At 28.2% G+C, this 20,800-nt stretch overlaps 1 protein-coding gene across 2 annotated transcripts; it reads left to right on the top strand.

Moving 5' to 3' along the window:
* Positions 1 to 4,276: 4,276 nt before the first annotated feature.
* LOC114181809 (kinesin-like protein KIN-13B) lies at positions 4,277 to 10,036 on the top strand. 2 transcript variants are annotated; one of them, XR_003603929.1, is made up of 13 exons: positions 4,277 to 4,668; positions 4,771 to 4,875; positions 5,330 to 5,518; positions 5,643 to 5,744; positions 6,456 to 6,533; positions 6,625 to 6,706; positions 7,271 to 7,430; positions 7,506 to 7,808; positions 8,023 to 8,241; positions 8,320 to 8,812; positions 8,892 to 8,957; positions 9,031 to 9,442; positions 9,738 to 10,036. XR_003603929.1 is itself a non-coding variant. In XM_028068377.1 (12 exons), the coding sequence occupies exons 1-12, from the start codon at positions 4,546 to 4,548 to the stop codon at positions 9,205 to 9,207; spliced, it is 2,097 nt and encodes a 698-aa protein (XP_027924178.1). In that variant the 5' UTR covers positions 4,277 to 4,545; the 3' UTR covers positions 9,208 to 9,507. The 2 variants fall into 2 exon arrangements, 1 of the variants encoding a protein (XP_027924178.1); XM_028068377.1 differs by lacking the exon at positions 9,738 to 10,036 and having other exon boundaries at positions 9,031 to 9,507.
* The last annotated feature ends 10,764 nt before the right edge of the window (positions 10,037 to 20,800 follow it).

Here is a 20,800-nt window from a genome sequence, read left to right as displayed (position 1 = left end):
ATTCAGTGTTTAAGTGGATGTGGTAGGTTCTAACCACCGTTATAACGTTGACGGTTTTAACATCAAAAGATGTATTGTACAAGGACGTGGTCTTAAAGAAATCAACTGAGTTTTATTCTATTATACTTGTGAATTATAAATTGGGTAAGTTCAATTGATTCATTAATTAACCTACTAATGTTTTTTAATTCGTTTTGAAATAAGCATTCATGTTTAATTAAGAAAATAATAACTTCTTGAGTAAATTAACAAGACACAAGAAATAATAGAAAAATCCCAAGAGATAACAAGTATTCAATAATAGATAAGTATCTTTTAATAAGCATTTAAATCAAGTATTCATTTTTTTATTAGCTATTCAATAGTAAATAATAATCATTTAAATAAAAATCCCTGTAAAGGTTATTTAATTACCGTAGTACACATAAGTTACTAAATATATGAATAAGATGAATTAATAATAGAAAAATGAACAAAAGGAATTAAATAAATAATTTATTAGCAATAACTAGCAAAAGAATCACATAATTCACTGAAATCATACTTTATAAAAGTTGTGTAGTATACACCTCTCATTTCCAAACTGTAATAAAATATTTTCAACCACTGTACACAGAAATAAAGAAGTTATAGACTTCTCTTTGAACTTTAAAAAATATAATTGTTTTATCCATTTTTAATTAACCGATGTGTGGATTTATTTGTTTCTTTTTCAGTTTAGTTGAACTTGTACGTGGGCCACATGCGATCAACTTCAGAAAGTAAGATACACTAATAAGTGATTTTTTTTAAAAAAAAAAAAAAAAGAGCAGGGAGTGGTGGTGGTAAAGGTAAAAAATAAATAAATTAAAAAGTAAACATCTGAACAGAAGAGGCCACATGCAATGCATTACCATTCAAATGTTAATAGAATGGACCAATGTTACTATTTCTTTCATAAAATATATTTAATACATAATATATTTATCATTAACTCAGTTTCATAAAATTTTGTAATATTTGAACAAGCCATCTATACTATATTACCATCCAAATATTAATAGAATGCACCGATGTCATTGTTTCTCTCATAATTTTAAAAAGGAAAAAATATACTTTTTTATTTAATGCATAACTTGAACTTTAAATATTTAAATATAGTTCAACTTTAAAAAAAAATTTACAAAACGAAATTTGTATCTATTTATATATTATAAATTAACATTATTTTTAGTCAATGTAGATCTTGTAATTCACTCTTCTTACCTCGAGATATATACATCTTATATCAAGTGCATTGCAAAAAAATCATTAAATAACAAACAATTTTAAAAACCAATAATTTTTAGTTTATTAAAAAAATAATGATTTTTTAGTGATCAATAATTCTTAATTTATAAATTATCTAAATTAATCACTATGGTGATCAAATATTTTTTTATCTCCAAAATTCATTGTTATTTAAAGTTTTGTTGTAGTGATATTAATGGGTGGTTCGATAGCGGACAAAACAATATATCCAATAAACAACAAATTTCATTAAGATATGTTTTATCTTACAATTTTGGATATTAAGAAATTATTTTTCTACCCCAATCTTACAAAATTAACTTATAAGTCAACGGTGAACCATACTATATGTAAGGGTGGACAAGCCCACCATTTGTTTTGTTAAAATTATTACCAAATATTTAAAAATATATATTTTATCTCCCTAATCTTATATATTTGTCTCCCATCCTATTTTGTCTCCCCTTATTCTTTATTTATTTAAATGTTTTTGGATTGTAACTCAAAAATCTCTAATTGTCCTTGTTGACTTAGGATATTAAATTCGCTATTGTTATTATAAGATAAGATCTACATCAACTTATATATTATAAATTAATTTTATCTTTAATTAACATGAAACTTAACGTAAAAATGCGTATTTAAAAACTTTATACATGTTTCATGCGAAAAATAGAAATAATCTAAAATAACTTCATCTTTTGTAAATAAATCACAAAGTCCAATTCACCTTGTTGGCACGTTAATATGAAGCAACAAATTACAACAATTAAACTCCCAAGTCGCCAGAAACAGGGACACAAATTATTAAGTAAAGATAAACAAATTAAAGGAAAGAGTTTATATAGTAATATAAATTTAAAAGCAATAATATAACACTAAGATAATGGCATAAAAATGAACATTTGGTAATTTATCAACGTGCTGAAAATTTCCTAACACCGCAAATATTGTTAAACTGAGTTAACAAAACTTTTTTCATTAATATAAAGTAGACTACAAAATATAGAGATCTATTTCTAATAAAAAAATCATCATTAATAAATGTGTTTTATTGGGAAAAAAAATATTTGCTACTTATAATAAATCAATATGTGAATTAGAAAATGATTTAGTGTAATGAAATATCATAAAACACCACATGGAGTATAAATTAAATATAAGTACAATGTACCAACATTAACTAACAGTTATCGAGGCTCCCTTTAACACTGTCTAAAATCAGATAACAAAGATATCCATCTAGAAAACATTCCCTGGACCCGGTTCCGCAATTTGATAAACGTAAAAAATTTCTAGCCTAACCAACACTATTAAAATATAATAAGTTGATAAATGTTTTTAATTGCTTCGCAATAAAATTATATATATATATATATATATATATATGAATTAAAACTATACAATTTATTTTCTTAAAATAAATAAAAAAAGTTATTATTTTTGTAGCAGGTAATTGAACTCCTGTATTGGAATGCAAATCTGGAATTAAAATTCAAAAGACAATATTTGTACTTTTTCTAGTTTAATAATTAAAATTTGTCATTTTTTTTACTAAAAAGTGAAAATGAGAACAAAAAGTAATATATTGGTATCATTTACATTTTGGAGTACTCTTCCTCGAATAAAACAGGTGCAACTTTAGCTTGGATTTTTCTTCGTGCACTCTATTTCTAATTGCATTCCCATAATAGTATAAAAAAGATTAAAAAATAATTTTTTCACTGTAACACACCACTTTCACTATACAAAGGAAAAACCATTACAAAGAAAAAAAGAACAAGAGAGAATACTTTGCAAAAAAAAAAATAAAAATTCTAGAAAGTTGTTTTTTGAAGCGAATTTTATGTGTTCTAACAAATTTATTGTAAACAAATAATTTCACAAAATAGTATATAACTTATGAAAAAATTGTTTTGGAAATTCTGTTATAAAAAAACTTGTTTCTCGGATTGTATAACGTGCATTTCAGAATTTCATTCCAAAAATCCTATTTTAGAGATTTCGTTATGGGAATCATATTCTAGAAATTAAAGAAACCTTTGTTCGGAAAATTTTCTAAAATATAATTTTAAAGTCACTTTTACAAATGGTCATTTAAAAATTATAGGAGTGCTCCCAGAAATTAGGGGGTGAATGCAGAAAAAGCCCCTTAACCTTTATTGGGCAGAAAGTTGGACCCAAATGTATTCGCACATGTCCAATTAGCAAAAAACCAATAACGGTTTCTTTCTACCTTAGAGAGAAAAAAAGGTGCAGGTAGACACACTCTTTTTCTTCCTGCTCACTAACTTTTTTTCTTTCACCTCTATAGTTTTTTATTTTTTTTTCATTTTACTCTGTTTTAATTATACAATGTAATTCTAAAGTTTTCAGACTGTAGAATTTAAAAGTCGAAAATAATTTATATATTACACAATTTAATAGTTATTTTTCCCTAAAAAATAAATATTTTTCAGATTATTCAATCAGGAAGGAAGACAAAATGTAATTTAAATTGTAGCATTAAAAAATTATTTGACTTTTTCAATTACATAGCTTAGAAATGATTTTTAACTTTCAAATTGTATAATTTAATTTTATTAATTAAAAAATAATAATTCTCAGATTATATAATCTTAAAATCATTTTTAACTTGTAGATTACAAAATTAAAAAATTAAATTCAGAAAGAAAATAGCTAAAAAATTATGAGGTAAAGGACAAAGATCTGGAGGTGCAGCCCGCAAGGATATTATGAGGTAGCTGTACACAAACAGTGGGGCCATAGTCTCGACAACGTGAAGCCAATTAACTCCACGCTCTATGCCACCTCCTCTGACTTTGACTGCTTCAGTATTCACACACGCGCGTGTCCAAATCACCCTCTTAAAGCGCGTGGCCAGATATTCAAAATTTCAGGTGGGGCTAACCAAGAATTGCAAAACCGCGGAACACTGGTACACTTCTTTTTTTCGGAAACATTAATTGGACCCTCGCACGCGCTCCTCCTCCTCTTCACTGTTGCGGCGTGATGACACGCGCTTCAACTCCGCTTCACTACACAGAAAGAGCGCTTCTTCTTTCGAAGTTTCAAACTCTCCTCTCACTTTCTCTCCTCTCAGTACTGTTTGTTTCCCGATATTTTTTCAAAAGGGAAAAGCAAGAGAGAACAATGGTATCAAGCGTTGAACTCGTTTATCTTCGTTTGTAGATTAACGAGTCTCTGGTTCTATTTCTCGTATCGTGTGTGCATACTCGTGCTAGAGCGAGATATCGATTGCGAAGTTTAGAGTGAATGAGTGTGATTGGGAGAGCGATGCCGCGATCCAATTCCGCCGCGCACCACCACCGTCAGAGCTCCGACAACTTCATCCTCGACGCTCACAGAAACTGGTTACAGTCTTCGACTTTCGCGCAGGTGAGGTTTTCTGTTTCTCGATCATATGATTCCTTTTAAGAAAATTAATTGCTGCCAGAGCTAATTCCTCGGTGTGTGTTCGGAACAAATCGTTTTGTGCAGGAGTTCGGGACTCGATCTTCGAGCTTGAGGAAAATTGACGATGATCGTGTTTTGAGCAGTGGCTTGCTTGATCTGCATTCCTTAGATACCGAGCTTTTACCTGAGGTTTAGTGTTTGTGTTTTGATTGGCTTATTTCGTGTGCTGAAAGAGCTTATAGGTATATTTATGTTTTGAGAAACTTCTCACAAGTATTTCTAGAGGAAAATAAAGCTAAAATGAGCTCATACACAAGCTAACATGTAGAAGTTTTATGGTATAGGTCCTTTTATAAAAAACTAACTTGTGCATAAGACGAATATTTTTTTTTTTCTCTCTTTTAAAAGTCTCTATCGATGAGTTATTCCAAACAAGCTTGTAATCAAATAGACTTCTTAGCTGAAAAGTTGTGAAGACTAAGTAGAAAGGCTAATATGTTTTAGCTTCATTCGGTTTGAAATGAGCTGAGGTGCTTGAGCGAACATCATGATGTCAGTGTTTATTTGTTGCTTAATTATTTCATTTTGCATCACGACTTGTGTGAACATGCAAGTGACTGGAAATTTATTTTATTCTTAATAGACGTATGGTGATCACAATGAATACTTGACTAATCACACTGTTCGGGGACAGAGTTTTGATGACTATGAGTCAATCCTCCCTGGTAACAAACATGGACAGAGGTCTCGGGGATTGCCTGAGAACAATTTCCTGAAAAGTGTCCCAACAGAAAAAGAAAGAGCAAACAATGTTGCCAAGATTAAAGTAGCGGTATGCTTCTCGCCCCGTGTTTCCGTTTAGTGCTGAATATGACCTTTTTCTCTTGTCGATGAGTTAAGGGTTTTAGTTCATTCAACAATTGCATTTTGGCTGAAAGTGCCGAGGTCTGTTGCAGGTCCGGAAGAGACCCCTTAATAAGAAGGAAATAGCAAAGAGGGAGGAAGACATTATTTCTATAGATTCAAATTTTCTCACAGTGCATGAAAGAAAACTCAAGGTTGTCATATTTCATGTTGTAAACTCTAGATTGAATCTGTTCTGAAGCATATTATCAAGTTCAATACAAAGAACTCTGCGCTGCCTTTGCAGCAGTTGGCATGCGATATATTACATAGAAAGTACTTTTCACAAGCAATTCAGGAGTCAACCAAACTACTGAACATCGTGATATAGTACTCTGATGCTTTTATGTCTGATACTTCGACATCAAAATTCTAAATGTGTAATGCCTCATTCATTTTACATTCTATTGAAGACTTTTTAGAACATAAATTGAATTTCAATGTTAGGCATGCCTAATAGAATTTGATAAGTACAAACTTCTTCAAAATATATTGCCAACGATCCTGCCAAATTGTTATGAATATTTTGCTCATTTTTTTGTTGCATCCAAATCCAAAGTAGAGTTATGGGAAAAATGTGTTAAAAAATAAAATTAGATTGACGTAGATGGGACAACCTTTCACATCAATGCTTTAAATTTCAATATCAATAATTTCAAAAATTATGGTATGTGTCTAAACAATTCAAATAGCATTGGACCTTACAATTACTGTCAAAAAGACAATTACTCAGATCAATAATTTTGTAATTGGTGTTGATAGATTGATATATATTACAATTTTCAATCGAAATACTCACTCATAATTAACTTGGATGTTTGGGTATTGTGCCTTTTTCTGTGTCTCCACTTCACCTGTTTCTGTAGGTGGACTTAACAGAATATGTTGAGAAACATGAATTTGTCTTTGATGCTGTGCTGAACGAAGATGTTTCAAATGATGAAGTGAGTATTTGACTTGTTTTGACTCCTGTGACCATGTTGACTGATTATTCAATGGTTTCACTATATTCTTTACTGTTTTCTTTTGCTATAGGTATATGCCGAGACTGTGGAGCCAATTGTTCCGCTCATTTTCCAACGAACAAAAGCAACTTGCTTTGCATATGGTCAAACTGGTAAGGTTTTGTTTATTTCTAATAGAGGAATGTGTCATTGTGCACTAACAATCTAATTATAAAATTATGGAGACCTCTCTACATTTTTAAATTTAACTGAACAGTTACTATTCAGTATTTTTAGGGAAGGGATGCACTTCCTTCAGTAGTAAATCTTGGATACTTCACTTGTATGTGATATGAATTAAACAAATCTGAGTTGAATAGCGTAATATTATCTCGACGATGTTACAAACCACATTTTTTATTTTGTATTCAATATTCATAGGTATGTTGTTTCTGAATTCTATAAACTCCATATACCTATTTCTTAGTTGTACCCCACCTATATCCTTAATTTTTTCTTAACTGCTGCCCATATCTTTGTTGAACTAGAATATGCTCTGGATCTCTTGTTTCTGGAGATGAATTTGAATAGGTGTTGGTGTTCTGCTATATATTATGAATAAGTTTAGCTTATCAGATTATGCATAAAGCAGTTTGGTAAACGCAAGCCTTTCATTTGTCTTGATTTTCTCCTATACCTGAACATTTTAGCTGATATGAAATTACTTTATTATATAGGCAGTGGGAAGACATATACTATGCAACCTTTGCCTCTCAAAGCTTCACAAGATATTTTAAGATTAATGCACAACACCTACTGGAATCAAGGTTTCCAATTGTTTGTTAGTTTCTTCGAAATATATGGGGGAAAACTTTTTGATCTCCTCAATGATCGAAAGTAAGTCATCATCATGTGAAGTGGAATAAATATCTAATTTGGGGTTATTTGCTTGATTAGCTTATGATTTTGCAGAAAACTTTTCATGAGGGAGGATGGGAAACAACAGGTTTGCATTGTTGGCTTGCAAGAATATAGAGTATCTAAAGTAGAGACAATCAACGAATTTATTGAGAAAGGAAATGCCTCAAGAAGTACTGGCACAACTGGAGCAAATGAGGAATCCTCTAGATCACATGCTATACTTCAGCTTTGCATTAAGAGATCAGTTGACGGGACTGAATCAAAGCCTGCTCGACTTGTGGGAAAACTTTCTTTTATAGATCTGGCTGGAAGTGAACGAGGTGCAGATACTACAGATAATGACAAGCAGACTAGGTGGGATTTATTTTTTATCTTCAATCATAGTTTGTTAGCTGAATGCTGGTAGAAAAAAAAAATCATATTTTGTTAGCTGAATGCTGGTACTTCATTTAAGTGACTAGAAGACTTACCAAACAACAGTTAATGTGTCTATGTCCAGAAGCAATTACGTCAGATTATCTATTTGGTTTAACTAACTAGTTTTTCTATTTTTTATCTTTTATTCCAGGATTGAAGGGGCAGAAATAAATAAAAGTTTACTTGCTCTGAAGGAATGCATTAGAGCTTTGGACAATGACCAAGGGCATATCCCTTTCAGAGGAAGTAAATTGACGGAAGTTCTGCGAGATTCTTTTGTTGGTAATTCGCGCACTGTAATGATATCATGCATTTCACCTAGCTCAGGTTCGTGCGAGCATACTCTTAACACGTTAAGATATGCTGACAGGTATGTAGTTTAAAATTTTCTCATAGAGAATGATTGATCTGATATTATTAAATATTCTAATTGGCAATTACATTTTAGAGTGAAGAGCCTGTCAAAAGGGAACAACTCTAGAAGGGATCCTCTTTCTTCCTCAAACTTGAGAGAGTCCACTGTGTTGCCTGGGTCTTCAATTTTAGCTCACGATGATACCTTGGAGGATGAAATAACGCATGTTTCCAGTGACAGGAATCGATTTGGTTGGCCCAAACATTCAGAAAGAGAACCCTCTCCTCCAAATAATGTGGACCGTGTCCCAAGTGGTAGAATGGGGGGAAATTTGGCGCCATCTGTGTATTCTGATCCACCAAACGGTCCAAGAGGTAGTCAAAATGACAGAACCGCAAATGAATATGATTACATAGGACCCATATATGAACAAGACAGAACAAGAAAAACGATTAAGAGGGTGGATAACAACCACTTATCAGGTTTTGAGGAGAAGAAGAAGATAGAATCTCGTGTTAATGTTGATGCATCACATTTTCAGACTAATCATTCTGATCCGGATGATAATTTAAATGCCCTCCTGAAGGTATATTCTTTCGCCACCCTGGCTAACTTGTTTTAGACCATTAAAGTACTGAATGGTACCTATCTTGTTTGGTAAATAGGAAGAGGAAGATCTAGTAACAGCTCATCGTAGACAGGTGGAGGAAACCATAGACATTGTTAGAGAGGTTTGTACAAATCTCACATCTTTAATGATATGCTGAACTTGGTTATTTTTGTAATATTTGTGAATTTATGCAGGAGATGAATTTACTTGCTGAAGCGGACCAACCAGGAAATCAATTGGATGATTATATTTCCAGATTGAATACCCTTTTATCACAAAAGGCTACAGGAATCTTTCAATTGCAGACACAGTTGGCTCAGTTTCAGAGACGTTTAAACGAGTATAATGTTTTCGTATCTTCTAGTAATTGATGGTGCCACTGTGGAAATGATTGGTGTGTCGTGGATGAAGAATTCTTCGTGCTCTTAGATTTCGCTTCTATGATTTCATTGGCGTGGTTTGTTTCTCATTTGTTAGAGTGTTGATGTTGACAAGATTATTGTGGATTTTGGGGTGCCGAAATAGGAATCAAACCCGTCTTTGTTCTACACTTACTTGTTTTGACGGGTCACTGTTGTGACCTGAACTATGTACACACATAGAAATGTATGTCCACATTCTATTTTTACAATGTAAAGTCAAACTACCCTGTTGGGGATTGCTTGTGAAAACCTTCATATATACATATACATACATATACATAAAATATATATATATATAAATATATATATATATATATATATATATATATATATATATATATATATATGTATGTATGTATACAGACGCTCATACCACTTCCTTGCTTCGATTGTGGCATGTTTGTCGTGTCTTGTCCTATATTTTTGGTTCAGATAGTACCCTTTTTTTTCTCATTCACGATGATGTGAAACTTGGGCAGGTGCTCTGTAGTGATTCGGGTTAATGAGTAAAGGATAAAGAATGAAGAGTCACTGCAATCCCGGTGAAATGCCTTGATCGTTGTTTCCTTTGGCTTCAGTAGATGTCATGGTGTGCTTGTCAGAAATTCATTCTTATTTGAATTATTATCAGCAGTACAAAATCCCCTCTAGTCATAATCTGTGGGTTGTTTCTTTGTTGCTTTCTTTTTAAAATATTTCCAAGCACACGCAGATAAATCAATTAGTTTGGTACCCCTTGTAATTGATAATTTCATACGTAAGTTGCAAAGTTCCAATTGAATTCCTCATTGTCGATCGCACACTTGTCCCCCTCTTGATCACCATTTTCGTGCCTGTCTTTCAAATCACAACGTAGACACAGGTGGTTTGACATGTCAATGTGCCAAAATAATTCATGCATTTTATCACCATAGGTCCATAGCCCAATAGGGATTCTCACTGTCCATGTCCATCATGTTTTCGTCTGTTGCACCTAAAGCTTGGTGATGTGTCATTCTTTGATACTATCATTATACCTAAACATTTAAGCGGCGATATCAATTCTGGTCGAGCTTTCAGCATTGGAGAGTCTTCGCCACGTGTTGTATGCAACAGACACACTGATCCAAAGGGACTCTTCCATTTTCTGCCAACGAATTTTATTCTGTCATGCCCTATGTTATCAACAACACTGTATCATATTCCTTGATAAATTTAATGTTTTACTAAGTTATATGTAAAGTTTTATGATAGTCTCATCAAATAATTCAGGCCTACATTTTATTTTATTATGGTCAGCGTATAATTTCACTGCAATAAAACTATGTTTGAAAAATAAAGAGACTGTGTGGTTAGTATTTTTCCCCATTGAGAATGTTATCTTTGTCTGCTGCCCTTATCTTGATGAGGACCTTGCTGTAGTTTTGGTGGACAACAGGCATGACATGCTGATTCTAAACCCTACAACGTATTGGACTCTTGCCAATTGCCAAATGTCCACCGTGCTTTTCAAGCTTCGCCACAAAAGTGAAAACTTTTTCAGATTCTGGTGAATGAATTTCCAAACAGTGCCAATGCCGCAAAGAAAAGCAAAAAGTGTTTGCTTCTTCATCCTTATCAATTTTATGAAACGCCATTTTCTTCTGCATCGAAGACTTGAACAGCGGAATTTTCATATCAGTAAAATGGCTTATTAAGCATAGTGTTTCTTTTGGTTAGAACTCTTAATATAATATATAAATTTATCAGAATATTAAATTTAATAACAATCAAATTTCATTGAATGTAGGCTTATATAAATTCACCAAAATATAGATTTTGTATACGTAATATGAAATTAGTTATCAATGTTACAGTATAATTAAATATTTCTTTTGCAAAGACTATATGTTTCTCAACATAACCATAAGTAGGGTATTCAAACCACCCCACCAATAGACAAACAACAAAAAAAGTGACTATTTTTTTTTCTAGATATAATTTTTTTACAAATAAATGAATTTAGTTCAGATTGAAAGTCAAAAGCCTAATCAAACAAACTAAATCACTTATTGTATTGAAATATTCATAGTTTAGCAATTAGTAAACATGCGTGGATTATCTTTTAAACCATTTTTTGAATTTGATTATGTATATATATAATATTTCTGATTGTTAAAGTACAATAGTAAATTTAGATAGTAGTTTCTAACTGTAAAATTATAAAAAAATGTTTTATGAACATTAAATAAAGCTAAAATTATAAATATGAAAAAAATTATATCAGCATTTAACAATTTTACAGTTTTTTATAAAAATTCAATAATTTCATGATAACAATCGTGTCACAAAATCTTATATAAAATAAGTTATAAAATGTTAGTTAAAATTTCTATACTGAATTAAAATCACATAAAATCTAACTAAATCGTCTTTTATTTTTATGATAAATGAATCAAGTCAATTTCAGCTTAAACATTTTAGCCATAGGTATCTAATTAATTAGTTGTAAACCCCATCGAACTAGGTAAAATAACTACAAGAATTAGAATTATTAACAACGTAAAAAATTTCTCTTTAATTGTTTATCAAAGTTATATATTTTCAGAATTCAAATTTATAAATCTATTATATATGATTAAAAAAAGCTTAAATTTGAATGGAAAAACTGATCAGCCATATTTTCTACAAAAATTCAGTTCAGTTTTTTTAGTTTTTCAGTGCATTAACTCAGATTTTGAACGTTCCACTCTACTGTATTACCTCAGCCAAATAAATGCAGATCTAAGATCAGGTTCAACTGCCACAACCCATTACTAACTAGGACATGGAGAATTTTCGAGGATGTTAATTTAAACATTCATTCATTTACTGCAAGTGGTGACAACAACTGATATATATCTTGCCACCTCAAAATTCTGTCATCAAAAACTAAAAATTGGACATATTTATGAGTTCATATTTTAAGTCGGTAGAAAAAAGGTTAACTGCTCATGAAATCCAAAACCAAGCACACAAAATGTTGAGTGGAATCATTAGACTGTAGAGATATGAGAATCTATGGTGACTGTTGACAGCCACCACTTGAGATTTGATTGGTCAATAGGCCTCCACGTGTCCTTCAGCTTTCACCTGATGTCTTGTCCTCATTCTGAATGACAGCACCTTGAAAACTTAGACAAAATGGTGCAAGTCAAGGACGAACTTGTGAGATTGTTATTTGTCAAAACTTTTTTCATGTCTTTTTGTTACTTGGAAAATGGGTAACATCACCCTCACACAGATACAGAGAATGAAGCTACACTTTTTCAATTATCTTTTCGCCTTGGCCAAGATTCAGCTTCATTTTGGGTTGAAAAAGCAACGAGTTCTTCTATTAAACTTGAATAAAGTTGTCTTTGAATCATATGATTCATTCTCTCTTGTGAAAAAGAAGAACATGAAAAATAAATTCAGATCCTTGGAAATTTTCTTTTGATGTATACACATGCATCCCATTCTCACCTCACCAAATCATAAGAAAAGCAAGTTAAATCCAACTTACCACGCTGAAATATATGAAGATAAAAAAATGCTTTTACATACACAGGACTTGCTATTACATTAAAAAAAAAAGTTAAATAAAGTTAATGTGTTTTTTTTTGTCAAATTTTAGTCAATTTTAAAATTAGTCATTTTTTGAAATTTTATATTAATTTAGTCTTTCATATTTAGAAACACGTGAATTTAGTTATTTTTACTAAATTTTGTTAAGTTTATTTGACATTTGAAAAAAAATAAGTGAAATATGTTTTTGTCCCTTAAATTTAGTAAATTTTAAAATTAGTCTAGTTTCGAAACTTTATATCAATTTAGTCTTTTATTTTTAAAAACACATAAATTAATTTTTTTTTATCAAATTTTATTAAGTTTATTTGACATTTTAAACGCATTTTATGATAATATTTGAGTTAATGTTGAAGCGAAAATATATCAAATCGTGTAAACAATTTAATACTATCATGAAATACGTTTGAAACGTCAGATAAATTTAACAAAATTTGATTAAAATGACTAAATTCAAACAATTTTAAAGATAAATGACTAAATTGATAAAATTTTTTGAAAAGAAATAAACTTCAAATTATACTAAAACTTGACATATAAAAACATATATAATCAAAAATATACTCGTGTACGATAATATTCATAGCTAAAATTTGTTAAAAATATCAAATAAATAACTTATACGTATACCTGACAGATAATAGATAATATAACATACTTATTAATAGATTAAATACGAATATCATACTTTTCAATAAATTTACATATATTTTTAAAATAAATATTCGATGGATAACCAATCATATTTTCATTTACAAGGTAAATAACATATTCATAATATATTTATTCGATTGAATAACACGTTCATGCTATCTATACTCGATTTGATCCATGTTCATTCATATATATATATATATATATATATATATATATATATATATATATATATATATATTTACGTGCATGCCGATAATAAATGTACTATATTTATATTTATATTGGTAGATAGAACAAATGCTTCAATTAATGCAGCTAAGAAGATTGTGGTGTAAACTTGCCCTCTGATTCAAACCATCTCAAAGAACATACTTGAAGTGATAGTACTGGATTGTTCTTAAAAGATATAAATATTCTGCAGTTAATTGTACTACAATTAAGTCGGTTTAAGATGCCTAATTAATTACGTCATTACTATTTGGTTTTCTAATGATTAGACATTTCACATTTTGTGAACGGTTCAAAATCTTTGTGACGTTACCTCAACGTGGATTAGGGTTTCTCTCAAAACCTCCTTAAAATTTGTTTTCATTATTGTCGAACACCACAATGTGGATTAACTACTAAGATTTTGAGAAAAATAAAAATGAAAATAAATAAATAAATAAAGTTAAAAGAGATGAAGTAGACCTACCAAGCAATTTAAGTCATGATTACCCTCGATTTTTCCATTACTATGCAAATCTTGAATCTAGTAATAATACAAGTCAAAGACACTATTAACTAAGAGTATAGAAGGGAAAATATTTTATTTGCTTTTAATAATCTCAAGTAATGTTATTGGTTGCCTCAATAATCCATGTGATGGAAATCTTGTTGTTCTAGAGTTGTTTATCAAACATGGACCCTAAGAAAATGTTCGGCTCAATTTATTAATGTTAATACTAATATTAAAAATATAAACCGACCAATCAGATGCTTAATCTGCTTTATTACACTCAAATCATTTTTTTTGGTCACTTAACAACTAATTAACTAATCGGAGATTGGAATCTGCTTCACAGTTTTGTGCTATGGTTAGTTCTTTTGGCTTTCTTAAGAGATAAGACAAATTGAAGGGGTCATCACTCTTGCCCAATTTCATATGTAAGCTTACCTAAACTTTGATTATGGCTAGAATTATTTTAATCAATAAAATTAATGTCAAAAGTTTTAGATTTTATTCGGTTAAAGAACATAATTTTACTAACCAAGAATATGACTTTTTTTTTTCAAAATGAGGTTGATTTTTTTTTTCATAAATACAAAATGGTCGACTAATAAATTAAAAATTACGATAAAGTTATTATGATTCTGGACGACTTCTAAGTTGAAATCGTAATGAGTACGAAGGATTTTACTTTTTTCTTACAAGAAAACTATTTACACTCAATGACTACAGGTTAAAAGTCATCATGAGTCATGATGATTCACCCGTGCTTGTCAATTAATCTTATTTTGTAATAATAAAGGAAAATCAATTCCATTTTGAAAAAAAAAACAATGATATAGTTAGGGATAAAAACAATAACGGTATATATTATAAAGGAAATATTCAAAATAAAGATTAGAAATTTTAACATCTTGTTGGTGAAATGTGTATGATATAGGATGAATAAAAGAGATTTAATATGAATGTGAGTTATATAAAATAAGAGAATATATCTATCAAAATCATAACATAATAAATTTATAATTATTTTTATATATTATTTTACTCTTATGTGAAACTGAAACATATTCTTATTTATTTATTTGAATAGTATCATTAATAATTATCAACATCTTTTTCATAATTTGTGATAAAACATGTTCACTAATAGATTCCTCGATTACTACTACCTTAGGTGGAAATAGTTAACTAAAGTATAGTGATATAATCTGAACCTTACATTTCTCAATTTTGTATTGATTAGGTTTCAATTGTGAAGGGTGCAAGAAAAGATGAAGTAATGAATAAAGTCAAATAAAGGAAACACCATGTTATATAAAAGTCATAGCTAAGTACGTAGGGCCAGAAGTAAATACTAATTTGGGAAGTGCCCTTAAGCAAAGGGCAACATAATAAATAACAAAAATAAAATATTTAAATTGATGCACGTCAAACTCAACATAAAGTCATTGACCAATCATCTTACTTATTTCATGTTTTGGCCTTTTATTAACACTCTATGTGGACCTCTTTCTACCTATTCGCATTTAACAAACTCCTCTTTAATTATTGTACCAAATAAAAATATAATTTTAAAATAATAAAATCAAATACTACTGATTTTTTTTTAGTTAATATAATTTGGTTTTTTAACGTATATTTGAGAGTGGAAGAAGTTCAAAGCAGCCCTTTCCATATATGTCTTTTTCCATATTATATTAATAATAACATTATTTTCTACTTTTTTTCATACGTTTTGTGAATAAAATTAATTTATATGTAACTTTTATTTTGTTTAATCCTCAAATTTATCTTGTTTTCTGCATTATTTTTGGTTTGTGTGAAATAAGTTAATAAAAAATAATTATGATGGTTAAAATTTAAGAGAGCATGATTAAAAAAAATGAATTTTAGACAAATATCCACGTCAAAACATTAGAATAATAAACTGCAATTTTAAAAATACAACAATCATTTAATTAGAATCTTGTATTAAACTAAAGATAAAGTAATTAAAATCAAAATTATGTTAAAAAAAGTGATGGGTTGTAAATTTTACTTTTTATACAACATAATATGTATCACCAAAAATATATCCATAGAAATAAAATTAATCTATTGTCAATAATTGATCAACGCAAGTGTACAAAACTCATCACTTATTGAAGATTTAATTTAATTTAGTAGTGTTGTGATGTTGTAGTTTTGTATTAATTTTAATTATGAAATAAATTTTAATAATAATAATAATTGTACTAATTTTTAATTGAATGGAATGAAATATAGTAATAACATATAAGAACGAAAACTTTTAATTACATTAACTTTTAGTTAGATTTAGATTTAATCCAATATAAATTCATTTACTCAATAAGGTACTAGAATTTTTAATATTCGTGAAATTTTTCCTACAAATTTATTATAAAATTTTGTAAGAAAATATTTAGTTTGCTATTTTATTTTATAAATTTTAATTGGTAGATAAATTTTTCATAACTAATTATTTTCTACAAAATTATAAAATTTTTAAGTATTTTTTACAAAATTTTATGCAAAAAAATGTTTTGTGTAAAATATTTTGCAAAAAAATGATAGCAAATTCTTGTAAACTATTATTCATAACAAAATTTACAAGTGTTTCCTAAGAATTTTTAAAAATAAAAAATGACAGAAAATATGTATTTTTTTAGTAGTGAAAAAATGATAATGGAACAAAAAAATTTAAAGAAAATGTAAATTTATAAAATTTTATGATTTTATACGATGATTTTATTAATTTTACTATGAAATCTAATTTGTATATATTATATAAAATCGTATAATCTTATGATTTAAATCTTCCATTTTACCTACTCACTAAAAACTTTTTTTCTTAGATATTATGTTCTAAAAGATATTATTAGAAAAAATATATAAAATGTTACTAACTAACCTTCTTTATTAGTGTAATTTCTTTTTTTATGAATATTAACCAAACTTCTAGAACTATAAGGTACTAATGGAAAAGTAAAAAGAAAAAGAACATTGAGAATGTCAATTAGTAAGACAAGTTTTCTTTTTTACTTATCCAGATAAATATTGGAAAGGAATGTATAGATTCTTACATAGCAATACTAGTAATGATTATTTTTTGAAAACATAACAAAAGTTTTGTGCATCTACAAATTGATAGAAGAAAGTGTTGATATAATAAAAAGCCTCATTCTCCCCTCTTTTCAAAAATATCCTACACTTTATTGTATTTAAAGTCAACTTCTTCCACTTTCTCTGCTATACATACAAATTTCATTCTATTTTTAAGATTTTTATTAGTCAGATCAAATTAGGTAAAATAGCTTCATCAAAATGACCTATATTAAGGAAATCCTTTTATTTTCTTTTATCAGAAACGTTAATAATTTATAAGAATTATCATTTCAAGTTAATTTTTGTGAGATTTTCTCAAGAAAAATTTAACATCAATGACTCGTGAATAAAATTATATAAAATATCATAACACCACTTTTAATAAAAAAAATTTAAAACAATAAATTTATTGTTTTATCTACTTAACTATTATTCATTTCAATAATTTTTATTTAATATGAAACTTAAGTCACATTAAATTCTTAACAATTTTCCTTCAAGTATGCATCTCTATGTATTAAAACGTCTCTTTCTGAACACTTAACACTTGATAACAATTTTTTTTTTTTGTATAATTAATTATCAATTCTTATATCATAAATTTTGTTTGAAGAAAAATATAAAATATATTCTGTTCTATAATAAATTGTGAATAAATTTATATAAAAATTAGAATATTGTACTTTATTCAAAATTTTAAGACAATAAATTTATAATTTTTTTTATTTTTATTATCGTTTTTATCTAATAAAAATTTTTGTAACTCGTTTTAAATCCTAATATTTTTCACTAAGTAATGGTTATTCTCCATAAAAGTTGAGATAACATTAACATTAACATGAATGTTCGGTTGGAAATCACTCTAGTATAACAATGAATCATCTTTAGACACAAATCAAACTTCAAAACTTTAAATTAACCTAATTATCCGATGACATGCACTTTTGTTATCTCCTTAGCTTCACCAATATCATTGCGAAATCACGAATTTTCATTGGATTGCATAAGCGAATAGGAGAACTTAAAAAAAGTTGAACTAAACATAGCTACCTCCATATTATACTCAATAATGAAGCATACCTATCTACTTAAAACCTAAAAAAGAAAAAGATTTTTGCTTTCTTTAACCTAAAAATATTATTTTATCTTGCAAGAATGACTGGTGGTGATGTAGCCAAGTATTGTTTTGAAGTTTTCTTGGAGGTAATGCTTCTTCAACAACATTTAATATTATTCACGTCAAACACTTTGGAACGTGAAGTGGGTAAGATAGATTAAAGTATTCAAAAGAATGAACTCTCAACAATAAAATTTTGCAGCACCATTTCTTCTTTGGGCAAGTAATGGATCACACCTTGCCCAAATGAGAGAACCAATCATGCACATTATATTAACAATAAAATATGAGAGATCATCAATACCATTATAGATATGTGGGGTAAGTAGATTCCTCTTTCATAATCTCATTTAACTATCATGCAACATATCATTAATATTCTTGTTGTTATCACTAAAATCAAATCAAAATTCAAAAACCAATTTTTGAATTAAAAAAAAAATGTTTTCATTATGTCCAATAATAAGTTTAAAACGGTTTATATATCAGTTATTTCTTCCACCCTCCAAGACACTAATATCTCGATTTCGCATCTAATAATAGAATTATTCTCGATTATCATGTATCCGAGATATTATCTCTTTTATCATATATATTTTGTCATAGTTTTATCTTAATAAAAAAACATTCATTTTCGTTCAACTTTGCATTTGTTTTCCTTTCTTTCAGAAACTACATAAGTTTTTATGAAAAAAATGAGTAGTGTGAGAATAATGGCTATATAAAAATATGTTCCCCAATGGTGAAGCAGCACTTGAAAAGTGGGAAAGGGTTATAATAATGTAGAAATGAGCCAATTAGGAAGAGACAACGAATATGGACTTTATGGTCCATCCAACGACTGAAGGAGTAAAGAGTGTTAATAATGAATCCCTAAAAAAATGAGTGTACCAATTAACATATTTTATTTAAAGTTTCTACATGAATTATTTTTTAAAATATATATATTAAAAATTAATTACTCATAAAAAATTATATACAATTTCTTGAAATCTTTTAATAACTTATTTACAGAAATATTTTAATTTAATTTTCCTTTTTCTAATTGCACAATTTCAACCCTAACTATTTGTATTGTATTAGCTAAATTCAAATTAATAAAAAAAAAACGTTCTCTCTCTTCTATCTTATCCTATCCTATAACACGCTCTGTTGCCGCGCGTGTTCACCTTTCTACAGTCATCACTGTACCTTTTTCGGCACACTAGTCACTCTCACTTCGTGTTAATTGTTAACTCATAACTCACATAACTTTTAACATCTTCTCTTTTAGAACCAGTTTTGTTAATTAAATTTTGTTAAATGATACAAACTCTGTAAAATTAATATCTTATTTAATTGATTTTCATAATTTTGTAATTTATATTTAACTATGAAAAAATTGCGTTGCTAATTATATTAGACAAGGTCCAATTCTTCTCAGATACTTATATTGACATTATGAGATTTTTCATTTACCGAAAAACTTTCGGAAGAAATGTTATTATAATGTCATTATTTTCAATACAAGACAAATCACACATCAAATAGATAATTAAAACACATGCTAAGTAACACATTTTTTTACTCGTTTACTAACACAAAATAAACTACGTATACTAACATGAAAATTACATTTGTTGTTTTGAAATTTATTTTTTCTTTAAGGTTACAATGCACATATATAATATATAGATTGAATTACAAATTAACTATTATTTTAGTATTAATATTACATGATTGAGTTGACCGAGTTTGAAATACATAACTCGATACCCAAATACATTATAATTGTGTGAGACACAATATATATGTATTTAATAACCATTAAATACACACACAAAAAAAATATTAATTAAAAATTAATTTTAAAAATAAAAATAGTTAGTTATTTTATCCTCAATTTACAAAATTAAAAATTATTAGTTACTAAAATAATTATTATTATAAATAAAAAGTTATAATAAGTCACTAATTAATTATAAATTAATTTAAAAATTAATTTACTTTTGTAACCTAAATTTAAATAGTTAATTTTTAATAATTATTTTTTTTAGTCAAAATTATGATAACTAAATCTAAAGACCAATTTAATGATCAAATTTATAATTTTTTATTCATAATAATGACTATTTTAGTAATTAATAATTTTTTATTTTATAAATTGATATCTAAAGTAGTTACTAATAATTATTATCGCTATTTAAAAATATTTTTGACCAATAACCAATAAATTATTATTGTCGCATTATTTTTACAATTTCATTCATAACTTCACTACTTATTATGCTTTTTTTCAAAATTAATTTATCTTCTATTATTTATAATTTATTTAAAATGTATGGCGTTTAACATATATATTGGTAATTTTTCTTTGAATAAATTTTATAAGAGTTTTAAACTAATTT

Source organism: Vigna unguiculata, chromosome 4 (assembly GCF_004118075.2).
Source record: "Vigna unguiculata cultivar IT97K-499-35 chromosome 4, ASM411807v1, whole genome shotgun sequence".
Lineage (NCBI taxonomy): Eukaryota > Viridiplantae > Streptophyta > Magnoliopsida > Fabales > Fabaceae > Vigna > Vigna unguiculata.
The sequence above is the reverse complement of the archived record's forward strand: the minus strand, read 5'-3'. Positions and strand labels throughout refer to the sequence as shown.

Coding starts and splice junctions, on each gene's coding strand:
- LOC114181809 (XM_028068377.1), top strand. CDS start 4,546: ATGAGTGTGATTGGGAGAGCGATGCCGCGATCCAATTCCGCCGCGCAC. Junction 8,242..8,319: donor ACGTTAAGATATGCTGACAG/GTATGTAGTTTA, acceptor ATTACATTTTAG/AGTGAAGAGCCTGTCAAAAG. Junction 8,813..8,891: donor ATTTAAATGCCCTCCTGAAG/GTATATTCTTTC, acceptor TTTGGTAAATAG/GAAGAGGAAGATCTAGTAAC.